The following is an 18,296-nucleotide window of genomic DNA, read 5'->3' on the forward strand; positions in this document are numbered from 1 at the left end:
GACAGGGGGGATCCCAAAACTGCAGGGGGGACCCCGAAAATGGGACAGGGACCCCAAAAATGGGACCCCAAAACTGCTGGGGGGACCCCAAAAATGGGACAGGGGGGACCCCAAAACTGCTGGGGGGACCCCAAAACTGCGGGGGGACCCCAAAAATGGGACAGGGGACCCCAAAATTGGGACAGGGGGGACCCCAAAACTGCTGGGGGACCCCAAAACTGCTGGGGGACAGCGAGGTGAGAGAGGGGGGACCCCAAAAATGGGACAGGGGACCCCAAAAATGGGACAGGGACCCCAAAACTGCGGGGGGACCCCAAAAATGGGACAGGGACCCCAAAAATGGGACAGGGGGACCCCAAAACTGCGGGGGGACCCCAAAAATGGGACAGGGGGGACCCCAAAACTGCGGGGGGACCCCAAAAATGGGACAGGGGACACCGAAAATGGGACAGGGGACCCCAAAAATGGGACGGGGGGACCCCAAAAATGGGACAGGGACCCCAAAACTGCGGGGGGGACCCCAAAACTGCAGGGGGACCCCAAAAATGGGACAGGGACCCCGAAAATGGGACAGGGGGGACCCCAAAACTGCGGGGGGACCCCAAAAATGGGACAGGGGACCCCAAAAATGGGACAGGGACCCCGAAAATGGGACAGGGACCCCAAAACTGCTGGGGGACACAGAGGTGAGAGGGGGGGACCCCAAAAACTGGGACAGGGACCCCAAAACTGCGGGGGGACCCCAAAAATGGGACAGGGGGACCCCAAAACTGCTGGGGGACAGCGAGGTGAGAGGGGGGCACCCCAAAAATGGGACAGGGGGACCCCAAAACTGCGGGGGGAGCCCGAGGTGAGACAGGGGGGACCCCAAAACTGGGACAGGGACCCCAAAAATGGGACAGGGACCCCAAAAATGGGACAGGGACCCCGAAAATGGGACAGGGGACCCCAAAACTGCCGGGGGACCCCAAAAATGGGACAGGGGGGACCCCAAAACTGCGGGGGGACACAGAGGTGAGACAGGGGGGACCCCAAAAATGGAACAGGGGAGCCCAAAAATGGGGGGGACCCCAAAAATGGGACCCCAAAACTGGGACAGGGGGACCCCAAAAATGGGACAGGGGGGACCCCAAAACTGCAGGGGGGACAGCGAGGTGAGAGGGGGGACCCCAAAACTGCTGGGGGGACCCCAAAAATGGGACAGGGGACCCCAAAAATGGGACAGGGGGGACCCCAAAAATGGGACAGGGACCCCAAAACTGCAGGGGGAGAGCGAGGTGAGACAGGGGGGGACCCCAAAAATGGGACAGGGGGGACCCCAAAACTGCAGGGGGGATCCCAAAACTGCGGGGGGACCCCAAAAACGGGACAGGGACCCCAAAAACGGGACAGGGGGGATCCCAAAACTGCAGGGGGTCCCCAAAAATGGGACGGGGGGACCCCAAAAATGGGACAGGGGACCCCAAAACTGCTGGGGGACACAGAGGTGAGACAGGGGGGACCCCAAAACTGCGGGGGGACCCCAAAACCGGGAGGGACCCCGAGGTGTGGAGGGGTTCCCAAAGCCGGGGGTCCCCCAGGGTGGGGGTGGGGGGAGATTTTGGATGTTGGGGGGAGATTTGGGGGGTCTGGGGGGTCCCGGGTGGATTTTGGGGGGTCCCGGGTGGATTTGGGGGATCCCAGGTGGATTTTGGGGTTCCTGGGTGGATTTTGGGGTTTCCTGGGTGGATTTGGGGGTTCCCAGGTGGTTTTTGGGGGTTCCTGGGTGGATTTGGGGGGTCCCAGGTGGATTTTGGGGTTCCTGGGTGGATTTGGGGGGTCCCGGGTGGATTTTGGGGTTCCCGGATGGATTTGGGGGGTCCCGGGTGGTTTTTGGGGTTCCCGGGTGGAATTTGGGGGTTCCCGGGTGGATTTTGGGGGTCCCGGGTGGATTTTTGGGGGTTCCTGGGTGGATTTGGGGGGTCCCTGCTGGTTTTTGGGGTTCCTGGGTGGATTTTGGGGTTCCTGGGTGGATTTGGGGGGGTCCCGGGTAATTTTGGGGTGCCCTGACCCCCCCCATCCCCTCCCAGGACAGCCCCGAGAGGCCCCAGCAGAGCCCCCAGGATTTGGGGGGCCCCTCCCCCCCCCCGGAGCCCCGCGCCCCTCCCCCTCCCGGCCCCGCCCCCACCCCCAGCCCAGGTAAGTGGGGGGAGGGGTTGGGGGGGGGACCCCAAATTTTGGGGGGAAAACCCCAAATTCTGCTGATTCCGGGTGACCCCCCCAGGGCAGCGCAGCGACCTCATCGCCACCGTCCTGACAGGTAACTCCGAAAACACCCAAAAACAGCCCAAAAACACCCAAGAACACCCCAAAAACCCCCCAAAAACACCCCAAAAACACCCCAAAAAACCCCAAAAACACCACAAAAAACCCAAAAACACCCCAAAAACCCCAAAAACCCCCAAAAAACACCCAAAAACCACCCCAAAAAACACCAAAAACACCGAAAAACCCCAAAGACACCTCAAAAAGCCCAAAAACCCCCAAAACACCCCAAAAACCTCAAAAACCCCAAAACCACCCCAAAAAAACCCCGAAAACACCCCAAAAACCCCAAAAAGCCCAAAATCCCCCAAAACACCAAAAAAACCCCAAAAAACCCCAAAAAAACACCCCAAAAAACCCCCAAAAACCCCAAACACCCCAAAACACCCCAAAAACCCCAAAAACACCCCAAAAAAACCCAAAACCACCCAAAAAACACCGGGGGGACCCCCAAAACCCCCCCCCCCGGGACCCCCAAAACCCTCCGGGTGCTGTTGGGGTGATTTGGGGTGATTTTGGGGTGATTTTGGGTTTCCTCCCAATGATTTTGGGGTGATTTTGGGTTCCCCCGTTGATTTTGGGGTGATTTGGGGTGATTTTGGGGTGATTTTTGCTGATTTTGGGGTGATTTTGAGTGATTTTGGGGTGATTTTGGCTGATTTTGCATTCCCCCGTTGATTTTGGGTTAATTTTGGGGTGATTTGGGATGATTTTGGGAGATTTTGGGGTGATTTGGGGTCCCAGAAGTGATTTTGGGGTGATTTGGGGTGATTTGGGGTGATTTTGGGTGATTTTGGGGTGATTTGGGGTGATTTTGGGGTGATTTTGGGGTGATTTTTGCTGTTTTTGGGGTGGTTTGGGGTGATTTTGGGGTGATTTGGGGGTGATTTTTGCTGATTTTGGGGTGATTTTGGGCCCAGAGGTGTCCCCGGAGCCGCTGGAGGCGCTCAGGCAGCACCGGGGGTACCTGAAGCTGCTCAAGCGGCAGCGCCGGGACCTGGAGCGGCTCCGCAAGAAACACCTGAGGCGGCTCCTGGCGCTGCACCGGCGCAGGTGGGACCCCGAAACCCCCCCGGAACACCCTGAAACACCCCCGAAACGCCCCCAAAACTGCCCGAAACACCCTGAAACTGCTCCGAAACTGCCCAAAACACCCTGAAACCACCCCAAAACCCCCCGGAACACCCTGAAACACCCCCGAAACACCCCCGAAACTGCCCGAAACACCCTGAAACCACCCCAAAACCCCCCGGGACACCCTGAAACACCCCCGAAACCCCCCAGAACACCCTGAAACCTCCCCCAAACCACCTGGAACACCCTGAAACCACCCCAACCCCCCCCCAGAACACCCTGAAACCCCCTGGAACTCCCTGAAACACCCCCAAAACCCCCCAGAACACTCTGAAACTGCCCCAAAACCCCCCAGAACACCCCGAAACTGCCCGGAACACCCCCAAAACCGCCCAAAACACCCTGAAACCTCCCCCAAACTGCCCCGAAACACCCTGAAACACCCCTGAAACGCCCCCAAAACTGCCCAGAACACCCTGAAACCACCCCAACCCCCCCCCAGAACACCCTGAAACCCCCTGGAACTCCCTGAAACTGCCCTGAAACTGCCCGAAACACCCTGAAACACCCTCAAAACACCCCCAAAACTGCCCAGAACACCCTGAAACCACCCCAACCCTCCCCCTGAACACCCTGAAACCCCCCGGAACACCCTGAAACACCCCCAAAACCGCCTGAAACACTCCCAAAACCATCCAAAACACCCTGAAACACCCCCAAAACCGCCCGGAACACCCCCAATACTGCCCCAAAACTGCCCAAAACACCCTGAAACCTCCCCCAAACTGCCCGAAACACCCTGAAACCACCCCAAAACCACCTGGAACACCCTGAAACTGCCCCGAAACTGCCCAAAACACCCTGAAACTGCCCTGAAACTGCCTGAAACACCCTGAAACTGGCCTGAAACCCCCTGGAACACCCCCAAAACCGCCTGAAACCCCCAAAACTGCCCGGAACACCCTGAAACCCCCCGGAACACCCTGAAACACCCCCGAAACCGCCTGAAACACTCCCAAAACCGTCCAAAACGCCCTGAAACCGCCCCAAAACCGCCCGGAACACGCCCAATACTGCCCCAAAACTGCCCAAAACACCCTGAAACACCCCCAAACTGCCCTGAAACACCCTGAAACCACCCCAAAACCACCTGGAACACCCTGAAACTGCCCCGAAACTGCCCGAAACACCCTGAAACTGCCCCGAAACTGCCCAAAACACCCTGAAACTGGCCTGAAACCCCCTGGAACACCCCCAAAACTGCCTGAAACACCCCGAAACTGCCTGGAACACCCTGAAACCACCCCAAAACTGCCTGAAACACCCTGAAACTGCCCCGAAACTGCCCGAAACACCCTGAAACCACCCCAAAACCACCTGGAACACCATGAAACTGCCCTGAAACCCCCTGGAACACCCCCAAAACACCCCCAAAACTGCCTGAAACACCCTGAAACCACCCCAAAACCCCCCGGAACACCCTGAAACCTCCCCCAAACTGCCCGAAACACCCTGAAACCACCCCAAAACCACCTGGAACACCCTGAAACTGCCCCAAAACGCCCCCAAAACTGCCCGAAACACCCTGAAACTGCCCCAAAACTGCCCGGAACACCCTGAAACCACCCCAAAACCACCTGGAACACCCTGAAACTGCCCTGAAACCCCCCGGGACACCCTGAAACCCCCTAGAACTCCCTGAAACACCCCCAAAACCCCCCAGAACACCCTGAAACTGCCCCGAAACTGCCCGAAACAGCCTGAAACTGCCCCAAAATCCCCCAGAACACCCTGAAACTGCCCCGAAACTGCCCGAAACACCCTGAAACCACCCCAAAACCACCCGGAACACCCTGAAACTGCCCCGAAACTGCCCGGAACACCCTGAAACCACCCCAAAACCACCTGGAACACCCTGAAACCACCCCAAAACACCCCAGAACACCCTGAAACCCCCTGGAACTCCCTGAAACACCCCCAAAACCCCCCAGAACACCCTGAAACCTCCCCCAAACTGCCCTGAAACACCCTGAAACCACCCCAACACCACCTGGAACACCCTGAAACTGCCCTGAAACTGCCTGAAACACCCCCAAAACCGTCCAAAACACCCTGAAACCGCCCCAAAACCGCCCGGAACACCCCCAATACTGCCCCAAAACTGCCCAAAACACCCTGAAACACCCCCAAAACCACCCCAAAACCGCCCGGAACAGCCCTGAAACTGCCCGGAACACCCTGAAACACCCCCAAAACTGCCTGAAACACCCCGAAACCACCCAGAACAGCCCCAAAACTTCCTGGGACACCCCCAAAACCACCCCAAAACCGCCCGGAACACCCTGAAACTGCCCCAAAACTGCCTGAAACACCCCCAAAACCGTCCAAAACACCCCCAATACTGCCCCAAAACTGCCCAAAAAACCCTGAAACACCCCCAAAACTGCCTGAAACACCCCAAAACTGTCTGGAACACCCAAAACCCCGTGGAACACCCTGAAACTGCCCCAAAACTGCCCAGAACTGCCCAAAACACCCCGAAACCCCCTGAAACCCCCTGGAACACCCTGAAACACCCCCGAAACTGCCCGGAACACCCCCAATACTGCCCCAAAACCGCCCAAAACACCCCAAAACCACCCCAAAACTCCTGCGGGACCCCAAAACCGCCCCAAACCCCCCCAAAACTGCCCCAAATCCCCCCTAAACCCCCCCAAAACCCCCCCGAGCCCCCCCAAAACCCCTGCGGGACCCCAAAACCCCCCCAAAACCGCCCCGAAATCCCCCCCAAAACCCCCCCGAGCCCCCACGAAACTGCCCCAAAACCCCCCGAGCTCCCCCAAAATCCCTGCAGGACCCCAAAACCGCCCCAAAACCCCCCCGAAATCCCCCCAGAACCGCCCCAAAACCCCCCCAAAACCGCCCCAAAACCCCCCAAATCCCCCCCCGAGCCCCCCCAAAACCCCTGCGGGACCCCAAAACCGCCTCAAAACCCCCCCAAAACCGCCCCTGAAACCGCCCCAAACGCCCCCAAAACCGCCCCAAACCCCCCTGAGCCCCCTAAACCGCCCCAAACCCCCCCGAAACCACCCCAACCCCTCCCAAAACCGCCCCAAAACCCCCAAACCCCCCCGAGCCCCCCCAAACCGCCCCAACCCCCCCCGAAACCGCCCCAAATCCCCCCCAAATCCCCCCGAAATCCCCCCCTAAACCGCCCCAAAACCCCCTCAAATCCCCCCAAATCCCCCAAACCCCCCGAGCCCCCCCAAAACCCCTGCGGGACCCCAAAACCGCCCCAAAACCCCCCCAAAACCACCCCTGAAACCGCCCCAAATCCCCCCAAAACCGCCCCAAACCCCCCCAAAACCCCCCCGAAACTGCCCCAAACCCCCCCCGAAACCCCCCCAAATCCCCCCCCGAGCCCCCCAAAACCCCTGCGGGACCCCAAAACCGCCCCAAATCCCCCCAAAATCCCCCAGAACCCCCCTAAATCCCCCCCCGAACCCCCCCAAAACCGCCCCAAACCCCCCCGAAATCCCCCCAAAACCGCCCCAAAACCCCCCAAATCCCCCTGAGCCCCCCCAAAACCCCTGCGGGACCCCAAAACCCCCCCAAAACTGCCCCAAAACCGCCCCAAAACCCCCCAAATCCTTCCAAAACCCCCCCCGAAACTGCCCCAAACCCCCCCGAAATCCCCCCTAAACCACCCCAAATCCCCCCAAAATCCCCCCAAAGCCCCCAAACCCCCCCCTAAACCCCCCCAAATCCCCCCCAAATCCCCCCGAGCCCCCCCCGACCCCCGCGGGACCCCCAAACCCCCGGGGGGGCCCCGGAGCCGCTGGAAAATCCCGAATTTCCCTCCCGGGAGCTCCAAAAGATCCCAAAATCCGCCCAAAAACGGGGGGGGGGGGGGAGGGGCACAACCAATCCCGGGGGGGCTGAGCTCGGAATTCCCGGGAATTTGGGAATTCCCGGGATTTGGGAATTCCCGGGATTTGGGATTTCCCGGGATTTGGGAATTCCCGGGATTTGGGAATTCCCGGGATTTGGGATTTCCCGGGATTTGGGAATTCCCGGGATTTGGGATTTCCCGGGGTTTGGGAATTCCCGGGATTTGGGATTCCCAGAGTTTGGGATTCCCTGGGATTTGGGAATTCCCGGGGTTTGGGTTTTCCCGGGATTTGGGATTTCCCGGGATTTGGGTTTTGCCGGGATTTGGGGTTTCAGGATTTGGGAATTCCTGGGATTTGGGGTTCCCGGGATTTGGGATTCCTGGGATTTTGCGGTCCCCAATTCCTGCTGTTCCCGGGATTTGGGGTTCCCGGGGTTTGGATTTCCCGGGATTTGGGATTTCCCGGGATTTGGGGTTCCCGGGATTTGGGGTTTCCGGGATTGGGAATTCCCGGGATTTGGGTTTTCCCGGGATTTGGGTTTTCCCGGGATTTGGGATTTCCCGGGATTGGGAATTCCCGGGATTTGGGTTTTCCCGGGATTTGGGATTTCCCGGGATTTGGGATTTCCCGGGATTGGGAATTCCCGGGGTTTGGGATTCCCGGGATTTGGGATTTCCCGGGGTTTGGGAATTCCCGGGATTTGGGGGTTTCAGGATTTGGGAATTCCTGGGATTTGGGATTCCCTGGGATTTGGGGTTCCCGGGGTTTGGGGTTCCCGGGGTTTGGGATTCCCGGGATTTGGGGTTCCAGATTTGGGAATTCCCGGGATTTGGGGTTCCCGGAGTTTGGGAATTCCCGGGATTTGGGGTTCCCGGAGTTTGGGAATTCCCGGGATTTGGGGGTTCCAGGATTTGGGAATTCCCGGGATTTGGGTTTTCCCGGGGTTTGGGGTTCCCGGGGTTTGGGGTTCCCGGGGTTTGGGAATTCCCGGGATTTGGGGTTCCAGGATTTAGGAATTCCCGGGGTTTGGGAATTCCCGGGATTTGGGGTTCCCGGGATTGGGAATTCCCGGGATTTGGGGTTCCCGGGGTTTGGGAATTCCCGGGATTTGGGAATTCCCGGGATTTGGGATTTCCCGGGGTTTGGGATTTCCCGGGATTTGGGGTTCCCGGGGTTTGGGAATTCCCGGGATTTGGATTTCCCGGGAATTTGGGGTTCCCGGGCTTTGGGATTTCCCGGGATTTGGGGTCCCTATTCCCGGGATTTTGGGGTTCCCGGGATTTGGGATTTGGGAATTCCCGGGATTTTGGGTCCCATTCCCGTCCCAGGATTTGGATTTCCCGGGATTCCCGGGGTTTGGGAATTCCCGGGGTTTGGGGTCCCTATTCCCGTCCCGTTCCCGGGATTTTGGGGTTCCCGGGATTTGGGATTCCCGGGATTTGGGATTTGGGAATTCCCGGGATTTTGGGTCCCATTCCCATCCCAGGATTTGGATTTCCCGGGATTTGGGGTTCCCGGGATTTGGGAATTCCCGGGATTTGGGGGTTCCAGGATTTGGATTTCCCGGGATTTGGGGTTCCCGGGATTTGGGAATTCCCGGGATTTGGGATTTGGGAATTCCTGGGATTTTGGCTCCCATTCCCGTCCCAGGATTGGGATTTCCCGGGATTTTGGGAATTCCCGGGATTTCGGGGTCCCCAATTCCTGCTGTTCCCGGGATTTTGGGGTTCCCGGGATTTGGGATTTTGGGGAATTCCTGGGATTTTGGGGTCCCCATTCCCGGATTTTGGGAATTCCCAGATTTTGGGTCCCATTCCCGGATTTTGGGGTCCCATTCCCGGATTTTGGGGTCCCCATTCCCGGATTTGGGAATTCCTGGATTTCGGGTCCCATTCCCGGATTTTGGGGTCCCATTCCTGGGATTTGGGGTCCCATTCCCGGATTTTGGGAATTCCCGGGATTTCGGGGTCCCCATTCCCGGATTTTGGGAATTCCTGGAATTTCGGGTCCCATTCCCGGATTTTGGGATTTGAGAATTCCCGGATTTTGGGGTCCCATTCCCGGATTTTGGGATTTGAGAATTCCCGGATTTTGGGGTCCCATTCCCGGGATTTCGGGTCCCATTCCCGGAATTTGGGATTTGGGAATTCCCGGGATTTCGGGTCCCATTCCCGGATTTCGGGTCCCATTCCCGGGATTTTGGGAATTCCCGGATTTTGGGATTCCCTGGATTCGGGTCCCCATTCCCGGATTTTGGGAATTCCCGGAATTTGGGGTCCCATTCCCGGATTTTGGGATTTTGGGAATTCCCTGGATTCGTTCCCATTCCCTGGATTCGTTCCCCATTCCCGGATTTGGGGATTTTGGGAATTCCTGGATTCATTCCCCATTCCCTGGATTTGGGTCCCCATTCCCGGATTTTGGGGTCCCATTCCCGGATTTTGGGATTTTGGGAATTCCCGGAATTTCGGGAATTCGGGAATTCCCTGGATTCATTCCCCATTCCCTGGATTTTGGGAATTCCCTGGATTCGTTCCCCATTCCCGGATTTTGGGGTCCCCATTCCCGGAGTTTGGGAATTCCCTGGATTTCATTCCCATTCCGGGATTTCGGGGTGTCCATTCCGGGATTTCGGGGTGTCCATTCCGGGATTTCGGGGTTCCCATTCCCGGATTTCGGGTCCCATTCCGGGATTTCGGGTTCCCCATTCCCGGATTTCGGGGTTCCCATTCCGGGATTTCGGGTTCCCATTCCGGGATTTCGGGTTCCCATTCCGGGATTTCAGGTTCCCATTCCCGGATTTCGGGTTCCCATTCCCGGATTTCGGGGTGTCCATTCCGGGATTTCGGGGTTCCCATTCCGGGATTTCAGGGTTCCCCATTCCGGGATTTCGGGGTGTCCATTCCGGGATTTCGGGGTGTCCATTCCGGGATTTCAGGGTTCCCCATTCCGGGATTTCAGGGTTCCCATTCCCGGATTTCGGGTCCCATTCCCGGATTTCGGGTCCCATTCCGGGATTTCGGGGTTCCCATTCCCGGATTTCGGGTTCCCATTCCCGGATTTCGGGGTTTCCATTCCCGGATTTCGGGGTGTCCATTCCGGGATTTCGGGGTTCCCATTCCGGGATTTCGGGGTTCCCATTCCGGGATTTCGGGGTGTCCATTCCGGGATTTCGGGGTTCCCATTCCCGGATTTCGGGGTTCCCATTCCGGGATTTCGGGGGATCCATTCCGGGATTTCGGGGTTCCCATTCCGGGATTTCGGGTCCCATTCCCGGATTATGGGGTCCCCATTCCCGGATTTTGGGGTCCCCATTCCCGGATTTTGGGAATTCCCGGGATTTTGGGTCCCATTCCCGGATTTTGGGAATTCCCTGGATTTTGGGGTCCCATTCCCGGATTTCGGTTCCCATTCCGGGATTTCAGGGTTCCCATTCCCGGGATTTTGGGGTCCCATTCCGGGATTTCGGGGTGTCCATTCCGGGATTTCGGGGTTCGCCATTCCCGGATTTCGGGGTGTCCATTCCGGGATTTCAGGGTTCCCATTCCGGGATTTCGGGGTTCCCATTCCGGGATTTCGGGGTGTCCATTCCGGGATTTTGGGGTCCCATTCCCGGATTTTGGGATTTTGGGAATTCCCTGGATTCGTTCCCATTCCCTGGATTCGTTCCCCATTCCCGGATTTGGGGATTTTGGGAATTCCTGGATTCATTCCCCATTCCCTGGATTTGGGTCCCCATTCCCTGGATTCATTCCCCATTCCCGGATTTTGGGAATTCCCGGATTTTGGGATTTTGGGAATTCCCTGGATTCGTTCCCATTCCCGGATTTGGGAATTCCCTGGATTTCGGGTCCCATTCCTGGATTTTGGGATTTGGGAATTCCCTGGATTTGGGGTCCCATTCCCGGAATTTGGGATCCCCGGGATTTTGGGATTTTGGAATTCCCGGATTTTGGGAATTCCTGGAATTCGGGAATTCCCTGGATTCGTTCCCATTCCCTGGATTCGTTCCCATTCCCGGATTTCGGGGTGTCCATTCCCGGATTTCGGGGTGTCCATTCCGGGATTTCGGGTTCCCCATTCCCTCCTCTCTCCCCAGCGCGGGCCCGGAGGGGGCGGGGCCGCTGCTGCAGCTGCGGGAGGAGCAAAAGCGGAGAGAGCTCGGGAGGAGACGGGAACAGCTGAGAGAGGTACTGGTTATACTGGTTTATACTGGTTTATACTGGTTATACTGGTTTATACTGGGTTATACTGGTTTATACTGGTTTATACTGGTTTATACTGGTTATACTGGTTTATACTGGTTTATACTGGTTTATACTGGTTATACTGGTTTATACTGGTTTATACTGGTTTATACTGGTTTATACTGGTTTATACTGGTTTATACTGGTTTATACTGGTTTATACTGGGAGGGACTGGGGAGGAGACGGGAACAGCTGCGGGAGGTACTGGTTTATACTGGTTTATACTGGTTTATACTGGTTTATACTGGTTTATACTGGTTTATACTGGTTTATACTGTTTATACTGGTTTATACTGGTTTATACTGGTTTATACTGGTTATACTGGTTTATACTGGTTTATACTGGTTTATACTGGTTTATACTGGTTTATACTGGGGGGAACTGGGGAGGAGACGGGAACAGCTGAGAGAGGTACTGGTTTATACTGGTTTATACTGGTTTATACTGGGGGGAACTGGGGAGGAGACGGGAACAGCTGAGAGAGGTACTGGTTTATACTGGTTTATACTGGTTTATACTGGTTTATACTGGTTTATACTGGTTTATACTGGTTTATACTGGGGGGAACTGGGGAGGAGACGGGAACAGCTGCGGGAGGTACTGGTTATACTGGTTTATACTGGTTTATACTGGTTTATACTGGTTTATACTGGTTTATACTGGTTTATACTGGTTTATACTGGGAGGGACTGGGGAGGAGACGGGAACAGCTGCGGGAGGTACTGGTTATACTGGTTTATACTGGTTTATACTGGTTTATACTGGTTTATACTGGTTTATACTGGGAGGGACTGGGGAGGAGACGGGAACAGCTGCGGGAGGTACTGGTTTATACTGGTTTATACTGGTTTATACTGGTTTATACTGGTCCATACTGGTCCATACTGGTCCATACTGGTTTATACTGGTCCATACTGGTTTATACTGGTCCATACTGGTTTATACTGGTCCATACTGGTGCAGGCCCAGCAGCGGCTCCAGGAGGTGGCGCTGGAGGCTCAGCAGGCCCAGCTCAAACGGCTGCGCCAAACCAGTGAGAGGTACTGGGGAAACTGGGATAAACTGGGAGGGACTGGGGGGGACTGGGAGGGCATTGGGGGGGACTGGGGGGGAACTGGGAATGGACTGGGAGGGACTGGGAGGGACTGGGGGGGAACTGGGAGGGACTGGGGAAACTGGGAGGGACTGGGGGGAAACTGGGATAAACTGGGAGGGACTGGGAGGGACTGGGGGGGAACTGGGATAAACTGGGAGGGACTGGGAGGGACTGGGGGGGAACTGGGAGGGACTGGGATGGACTGGGAGGGACTGGGGGGGACTGGGAGGGACTGGGAATGAACTGGGAGGGACTGGGGGGAACTGGGATGGACTGGGCTGAACTGGGAATGAACTGGGATGGACTGGGATGGACTGGGCTGAACTGGGATGGACTGGGATGGACTGGGCTGAACTGGGATGAACTGGGATTGAACTGGGCTGAACTGGGCTGAACTGGGCTGAACTGGGCTGAACTGGGATTGAACTGGGATGAACTGGGATGAACTGGGATGGACTGGGCTGAACTGGCTGAACTGGGCTGAACTGGGATTGAACTGGGATGAACTGGGATTGAACTGGACTGAACTGGGATGAACTGGGCTGAACTGGGCTGAACTGGGATGAACTGGGATGAACTGGGATGAACTGGGCTGAACTGGGATTGGTTTTGTGGCCCAGGGAGAAGAAGGAGCTGCAGAAGATTCTGGAACGGCGGCGCCACAGCAGCATCAGCGCGGCCCGGGGGGGGCGCCAGGGGGGGTACGGGGGGGGGGAGGGGAGGGGGTGGGGGGCGTTTGGGGGTCCCTGGGGGGGTTTGGGGGTCCCCGAGGGGTCCTGGGGGAGGTTTGGGGGTCCCTGGGGGGTCCTGGGGGGGTTTTGGGGGGGTTTGGGGGTCCTGGGGGTCCCTGGGGAGTCCCTGGGGGGTTTGGGGGGGAATTTGGGGGTCCCTGAGGGGTCCCTGGGGGGGTCTTGGGGGTCTCTGGGGAGGTTTTGGGGATCCCTGGATGTCCCTGGGGGGGTTTTGGGGGTCCCTGGGGGAATTTGGGGGTCCCTGGGGGGTTTGGGGGTTCCTGGGGGTCCTGGGGGGGGTTTGGGCCCCTGGAGGGGTCTCAGGGGGTTTGGGGGGAGTTTGGGGGTCCCTGAGGGGTCCCTGGGGGGGTTTAGGGGGGAGTTTGGGGGTCCCTGGGGGGAATTGGGGGGTCCCCGAGTGGTCCTGGGGGGGGGTTGGGGGTCCCTGGGGGGTTTGGGGGTCCCTGGGGGGTTTGGGGGTCCCTGGGGGGGGTTTGGGGGGAGTTTGGGGGTCCCTGGAGGTCCCTGGGGGGGGGTTTGGGGGTCCCTGGGGGGGTTTGGGGGTCCTGGGGGGGTTTGGGGGGGTTTTGGGGGTCCCTGGGGGGATTTGGGGGGGGGTTGGGGGTCCCTGGGGGGTTTGGGGGGTCCCTGGGGGGGGTTTGGAGGGGTTTGGGGGGGAGTTTTGGGGTCCCTGGGGGGGTTTGGGGGGTCCCTGAGGGAGTTTGGGCGTCCCTGGGGGGGTTTGGGGGTCCCCGAGGGGTCCTGGGGGTCCGTGGGGGGGTCCCTGAGGGAATTTGGGGGTCCCTGGGGGGAATTTGGGGGTCCCTGGGGGGGTTTGGGGGTCCTGGGGGTCCCTGGGGGGGGTTTGGGGGGGGAGTTTGGGGGTCCCTGGAGGTCCCTGGGGGGAATTTGGGGGTCCCCGGGGGGGTTTGGGGGGGAGTTGGGGTCCCTGAGGGGTCCCTGAGGGAATTTGGGGGTCCTGGAGGGGGGGTTGGGGGGGTTTGGGGGTCCCTGAGGAGGTTCCTGGGGGGAATTTGGGGGTCCTCGGGGGGGTTTGGGGGTCCCTGGGGGGGTTTGGGGGTCCCTGAGAGATCCCTGAGGGAATTTGGGGGTCCCTGGGGGGGTTTGGGGGTCCCTGGCCGGGCTTTGGGGGTCCCTGAGGGGTCCCTGGGGGTCCCTGGGGAGAGTTTGGGGGTCCTGGGGGGTCCTGGGGGGGTTGGGGGTCCCTGGAGGGGTCTCAGGGGGTTTGGGGGGGAGTTTGGGGGGTCCCTTAGGGGTCCTGGGGGTCCCTGGGGGGGGTTTGGGGGTCCCTGGGGGGTCCCTGGGAGGGTTTTGGGGGTCACTGGGGGGGTTTGGGGGGGCTTGGGGGTCCCTGGAGGTCCCTGGGGGGAGTTTGGGGGTCCCTGGGGGGGTTTGGGGGTCCCTGGGGGGGAGTTTGGGGGTCCCTGGGGGGTCCCTGGGGGGGTTTGGGGGGGTTTGGGGGTCCCTGGGGGGTCCCTGGGGGGTCCCTGGGGGGGTTTGGGGGGGAGTTTGGGGGTCCCTGGAGGTCCCTGAGGGAGTTTGGGGGTCCCTGAGAGGTCCCTGAGGGAGTTTGGGGGTTCCTGAGGGGAATTTGGGGGTCCCTGGGGGGTCCTGGGGGGGTTGGGGGTCCCTGGAGGGGTTTCAGGGGGTTTAGGGGGAGAGTTTGGGGTCCCTGGGGGGGGCTTGGGGGTCCCTGAGAGATCCCTGAGGGAATTTGGGGTTCCCAGGGGGGGTTTGGGGGTCCCTGGGGGGGTTTTGGGGCAGGTCTGGGGGTCCCTGGGGGGTCCTGGGGATTTGGGGGGTTTGGGGCAGGGTTTGGGGGTCCCTGAGGGGTCCCTGGGGGGAATTTGGGGGTCCCTGGGAGGGTTTGGAGGGGTTTGGGGGGGGGTTGGAGGGGGTTTGGGGGTCCCTGGGGGGGGTTTGGGGGTCCCTGGGGGGTCCTGGGGGTCCCAGGGGGGGGTTGGGGGGTTTGGGGGTCCCTGGGGGTCCTGGGGGTCCCTGGGGGGTCCCTGGGGGGGTTGGGGGGGGAATTTGGGGGTCCCTGGGGGGGTTTGGGGGTCCCTGAGGGGTCCCTGGGGGGGTTTGGGGTCCCTGGGGGGGGTTTGGGGGTCCTCGGGGTCCCTGGGGGGGTTTGGGGGGGTTTTTGGGGGTCCCTGGGGGGGGTTTGGGGGGGTTTTGGGGGTCCCTGGGGGGGTTTGGGGGTCCCTGAGGGGTCCCTGGGGGGGTTTGGGGGGGAGTTTGGGCGTCCCTGGAGGTCCCTGGGGGAATTTGGGGGTCCCCGGGGGGGGTTTGGGGGGGGTTTTGGGGGGTCCTGGGGGTCCCTGGGGGGAATTTGGGGGTCCCTGGGGGGGTTTGGGGGTCCCTGGGGGGAATTTGGGGGGTCCCTGGGGGGGTTTGGGGGTCCCTGGGGGGAATTTGGGGGTCCCTGGGGGGGTTTGGGGGTCCCTGGGGGGTCCCTGGGGGGGTTTGGGGGGGTTTTGGGGGTCCCTGGGGGGGGCTTGGGGGTCCTGGGGGTCCCTGGAGGTCCCTGGGGGGAATTTGGGGGTCCCTGGGGGGGGTTTGGGGGTCCCTGGGGGTCCCTGAGGGAGTTTGGGGGTCCCTGAGGGGAATTGGGGGTCCCTGGGGGGGTTTGAGGGTCCCTGGAGGGGTCTCAGGGGGTTTGGGGGGGAGTTTGGGGGTCCCTGAGGGGTCCCTGGGGGGTAGGTTGGGGGTCCCTGAGGGGGTTTTGGGGGTCCCTGGGGGTCCCTGGGGAGGTTTGGGGATCTCGAGGGGTTTTGGGGGGGGGGTCCGGGGGATTTGGGGGGGAGTTTGGGGGTCCCTGGGGGGGGTTTGGGGGGTCCCTGGGGGGTTTTGGGGGTCCCTGGAGGGGTCTCAGGGGGTTTAGGGGGGGGAGTTTGGGGGTCCCTGGGGGGTCCTGGTGGGGGGTTGGGGGTCCCTGAGGGGTCCCTGGGGGGGTTTTGGGGGTCCCTGGGGGGGTTTAGGGGGGAGTTTGGGGGGGTTTGGGGGTCCCTGGGGGGAATTTGGGGGTCCCTGGAGGTCCCTGGGGGGTTTTCGGGGGTCCCTGGGGGGGTTTGGAGGGTTTTGGGGGTCCCTGGGGGGTTTGGGGGGGTTTGGGGGTCCCTGGGGGGGTTTGGAGGGTTTGGGGGGGAGTTTGGGGGTCCCTGGGGGGTTTGGGGGGGGTTTGGGGGTCCCTGGGGGGGTTTGGGGGGGAGTTTGGGGGGAGTTTGGGGGTCCCTGGGGGGAATTTGGGGGTCCCTGGGGGGGGTTTGGGGGTTCCTGGGGCGTCCTGGGGGGGTTTGGGGTCCCTGGAGGGGTCTCAGGGGGTTTGGGGCAGAGTTTGGGGGTCCCTGAGGGGTCCTGGGGGTCCCTGGGGGGGTTTTGGGGGTCCCGGGGGGGGCTTGGGGGGGAGTTTTGGGGTCCCTGGGGGGAATTTGGGGGTCCCTGGGGGGAATTTGGGGGTTCCTGGGGGGTTTGGGGGTTCCTGGGGGGGTTTCAGGTTTTGGGGGGGGGGTCTGGGGGTGCTGCCCCTCCCCCCCCCTCCATTGTCCCCGTCCCCTCCCCCCCCCCAGGGAGCTGCCCGAGATCAACCGGCGCCACATCAACGAATCGGTGACATCGATCCGCAGGGTGAGGGGACCCCCAAAACCGCCCCAAACACCCCGAAAACACCCTGAAAACACCCTAAAACACCCAAAAACACCCTAAAACACCCAAAAACACCCCAAAACACCCTAAAACACCCCAAACACCCCAGAAACACCCCGGAAACACCGTAAAACACCCCAAAAACACCCAAAAACACCCCAAAAACACCCTGAAAACACCCTGAAAACACCCCAGAACACCCCAAAAACACCTCAAAAACACCCTAAACACCCCAAAACACCCCAAAAACCCCCCCAAACACCCCAAAACCGCCCCAAAACCACCCCCAGAACACCCCCAAAACAACTCAAACACCCCAAAAACACCCAAAAACACCCCTAAAGCACCTTAAACACCCCAAAAATCACCCCAAAAGCACCCCCAAACCGCCCCAAACACCCCAAAAACACCCTAAAACCTGCCCCAAACACCCCAAAACCACCCCTAGAATACCCAAACACCCCAAAAATACCACAAAAACACCCCAAAAACACCCCGAAAAACACCCTGAAAACATCCTAAAACACCCTAAAACACCCCAAAGTACCCAAAATTGACCAAAACACCCCAAAAACGACACAAACACCCTAAAACACCCAAAAACATCCCAAAAACACCCCAAAACACCCCAAAAACACCTCAAAACACCCCAAAATCATCCGGGGGACCCCCAGGTTTTTGGGGTCCCTGATCCCGTTTTGGGGTGTCTCACCCGTTTTTGGGGGTCCCTGACCCGTTTTTTGGGGGTCCCTGACCCATTTTTGGGGTCCCTGCTCCCGTTTTTGGGGTCCCCTGACCCGTTTTTGGGGTCCCTGATCCCATTTTTGGGGTCCCTGATCCCGTTTTTGGGGTCCCTGATCCCGTTTTTGGGGTCCCTGACCCATTTTTGGGGTGTCTCGCCCGTTTTTGGGGTGTCTCACCCGTTTTTGGGGTCCCTGACCCGTTTTTGGGGGTCCCTGACCCATTTTTGGGGTCCCTGCTCCCGTTTTTGGGGGTCCCTGACCCATTTTTGGGGTGTCTCACCCATTTTTGGGGTCCCTGATCCCGTTTTTGGGGTGTCTCACCCGTTTTTGGGGTCCCCTGATCCCGTTTTTGGGGTGTCTCACCCCGTTTTTGGGGTCCCTGACCCGTTTTTGGGGTGTCTCACCCGTTTTTGGGGTGTCTGTCCGTTTTTGGGGTCCCTGATCCCGTTTTTGGGGTCCCTGACCCGTTTTTGGGGTGTCTCACCCATTTTTGGGGTCCCTGATCCTGTTTTTGGGGTCCCTGACCCGTTTTTGGGGTGA

General features: G+C 59.6%; 1 protein-coding gene across 1 annotated transcript in view; it reads left to right on the forward strand.

Annotated features, from left to right (window-relative positions):
* LOC131591037 (1-phosphatidylinositol 4,5-bisphosphate phosphodiesterase beta-3-like) overlaps window positions 1–17,144 on the forward strand; it is a 117,425-nt gene extending 100,281 nt beyond the window's left edge. Inside the window, exons 24-31 of the mRNA XM_058861466.1 lie at window positions 2,070–2,178; window positions 2,264–2,299; window positions 3,225–3,357; window positions 11,371–11,461; window positions 12,484–12,560; window positions 13,237–13,317; window positions 16,938–17,054; window positions 17,123–17,144. Of these exons, the coding sequence (XP_058717449.1) occupies window positions 2,070–2,178; window positions 2,264–2,299; window positions 3,225–3,357; window positions 11,371–11,461; window positions 12,484–12,560; window positions 13,237–13,317; window positions 16,938–17,054; window positions 17,123–17,144 (666 nt within the window). The remainder of the gene's footprint in view (window positions 1–2,069; window positions 2,179–2,263; window positions 2,300–3,224; window positions 3,358–11,370; window positions 11,462–12,483; window positions 12,561–13,236; window positions 13,318–16,937; window positions 17,055–17,122) is intronic.
* Window positions 17,145–18,296: the final 1,152 nt, after the last annotated feature.

Source organism: Poecile atricapillus, chromosome 37 (assembly GCF_030490865.1).
Source record: "Poecile atricapillus isolate bPoeAtr1 chromosome 37, bPoeAtr1.hap1, whole genome shotgun sequence".
NCBI lineage: Eukaryota > Metazoa > Chordata > Aves > Passeriformes > Paridae > Poecile > Poecile atricapillus.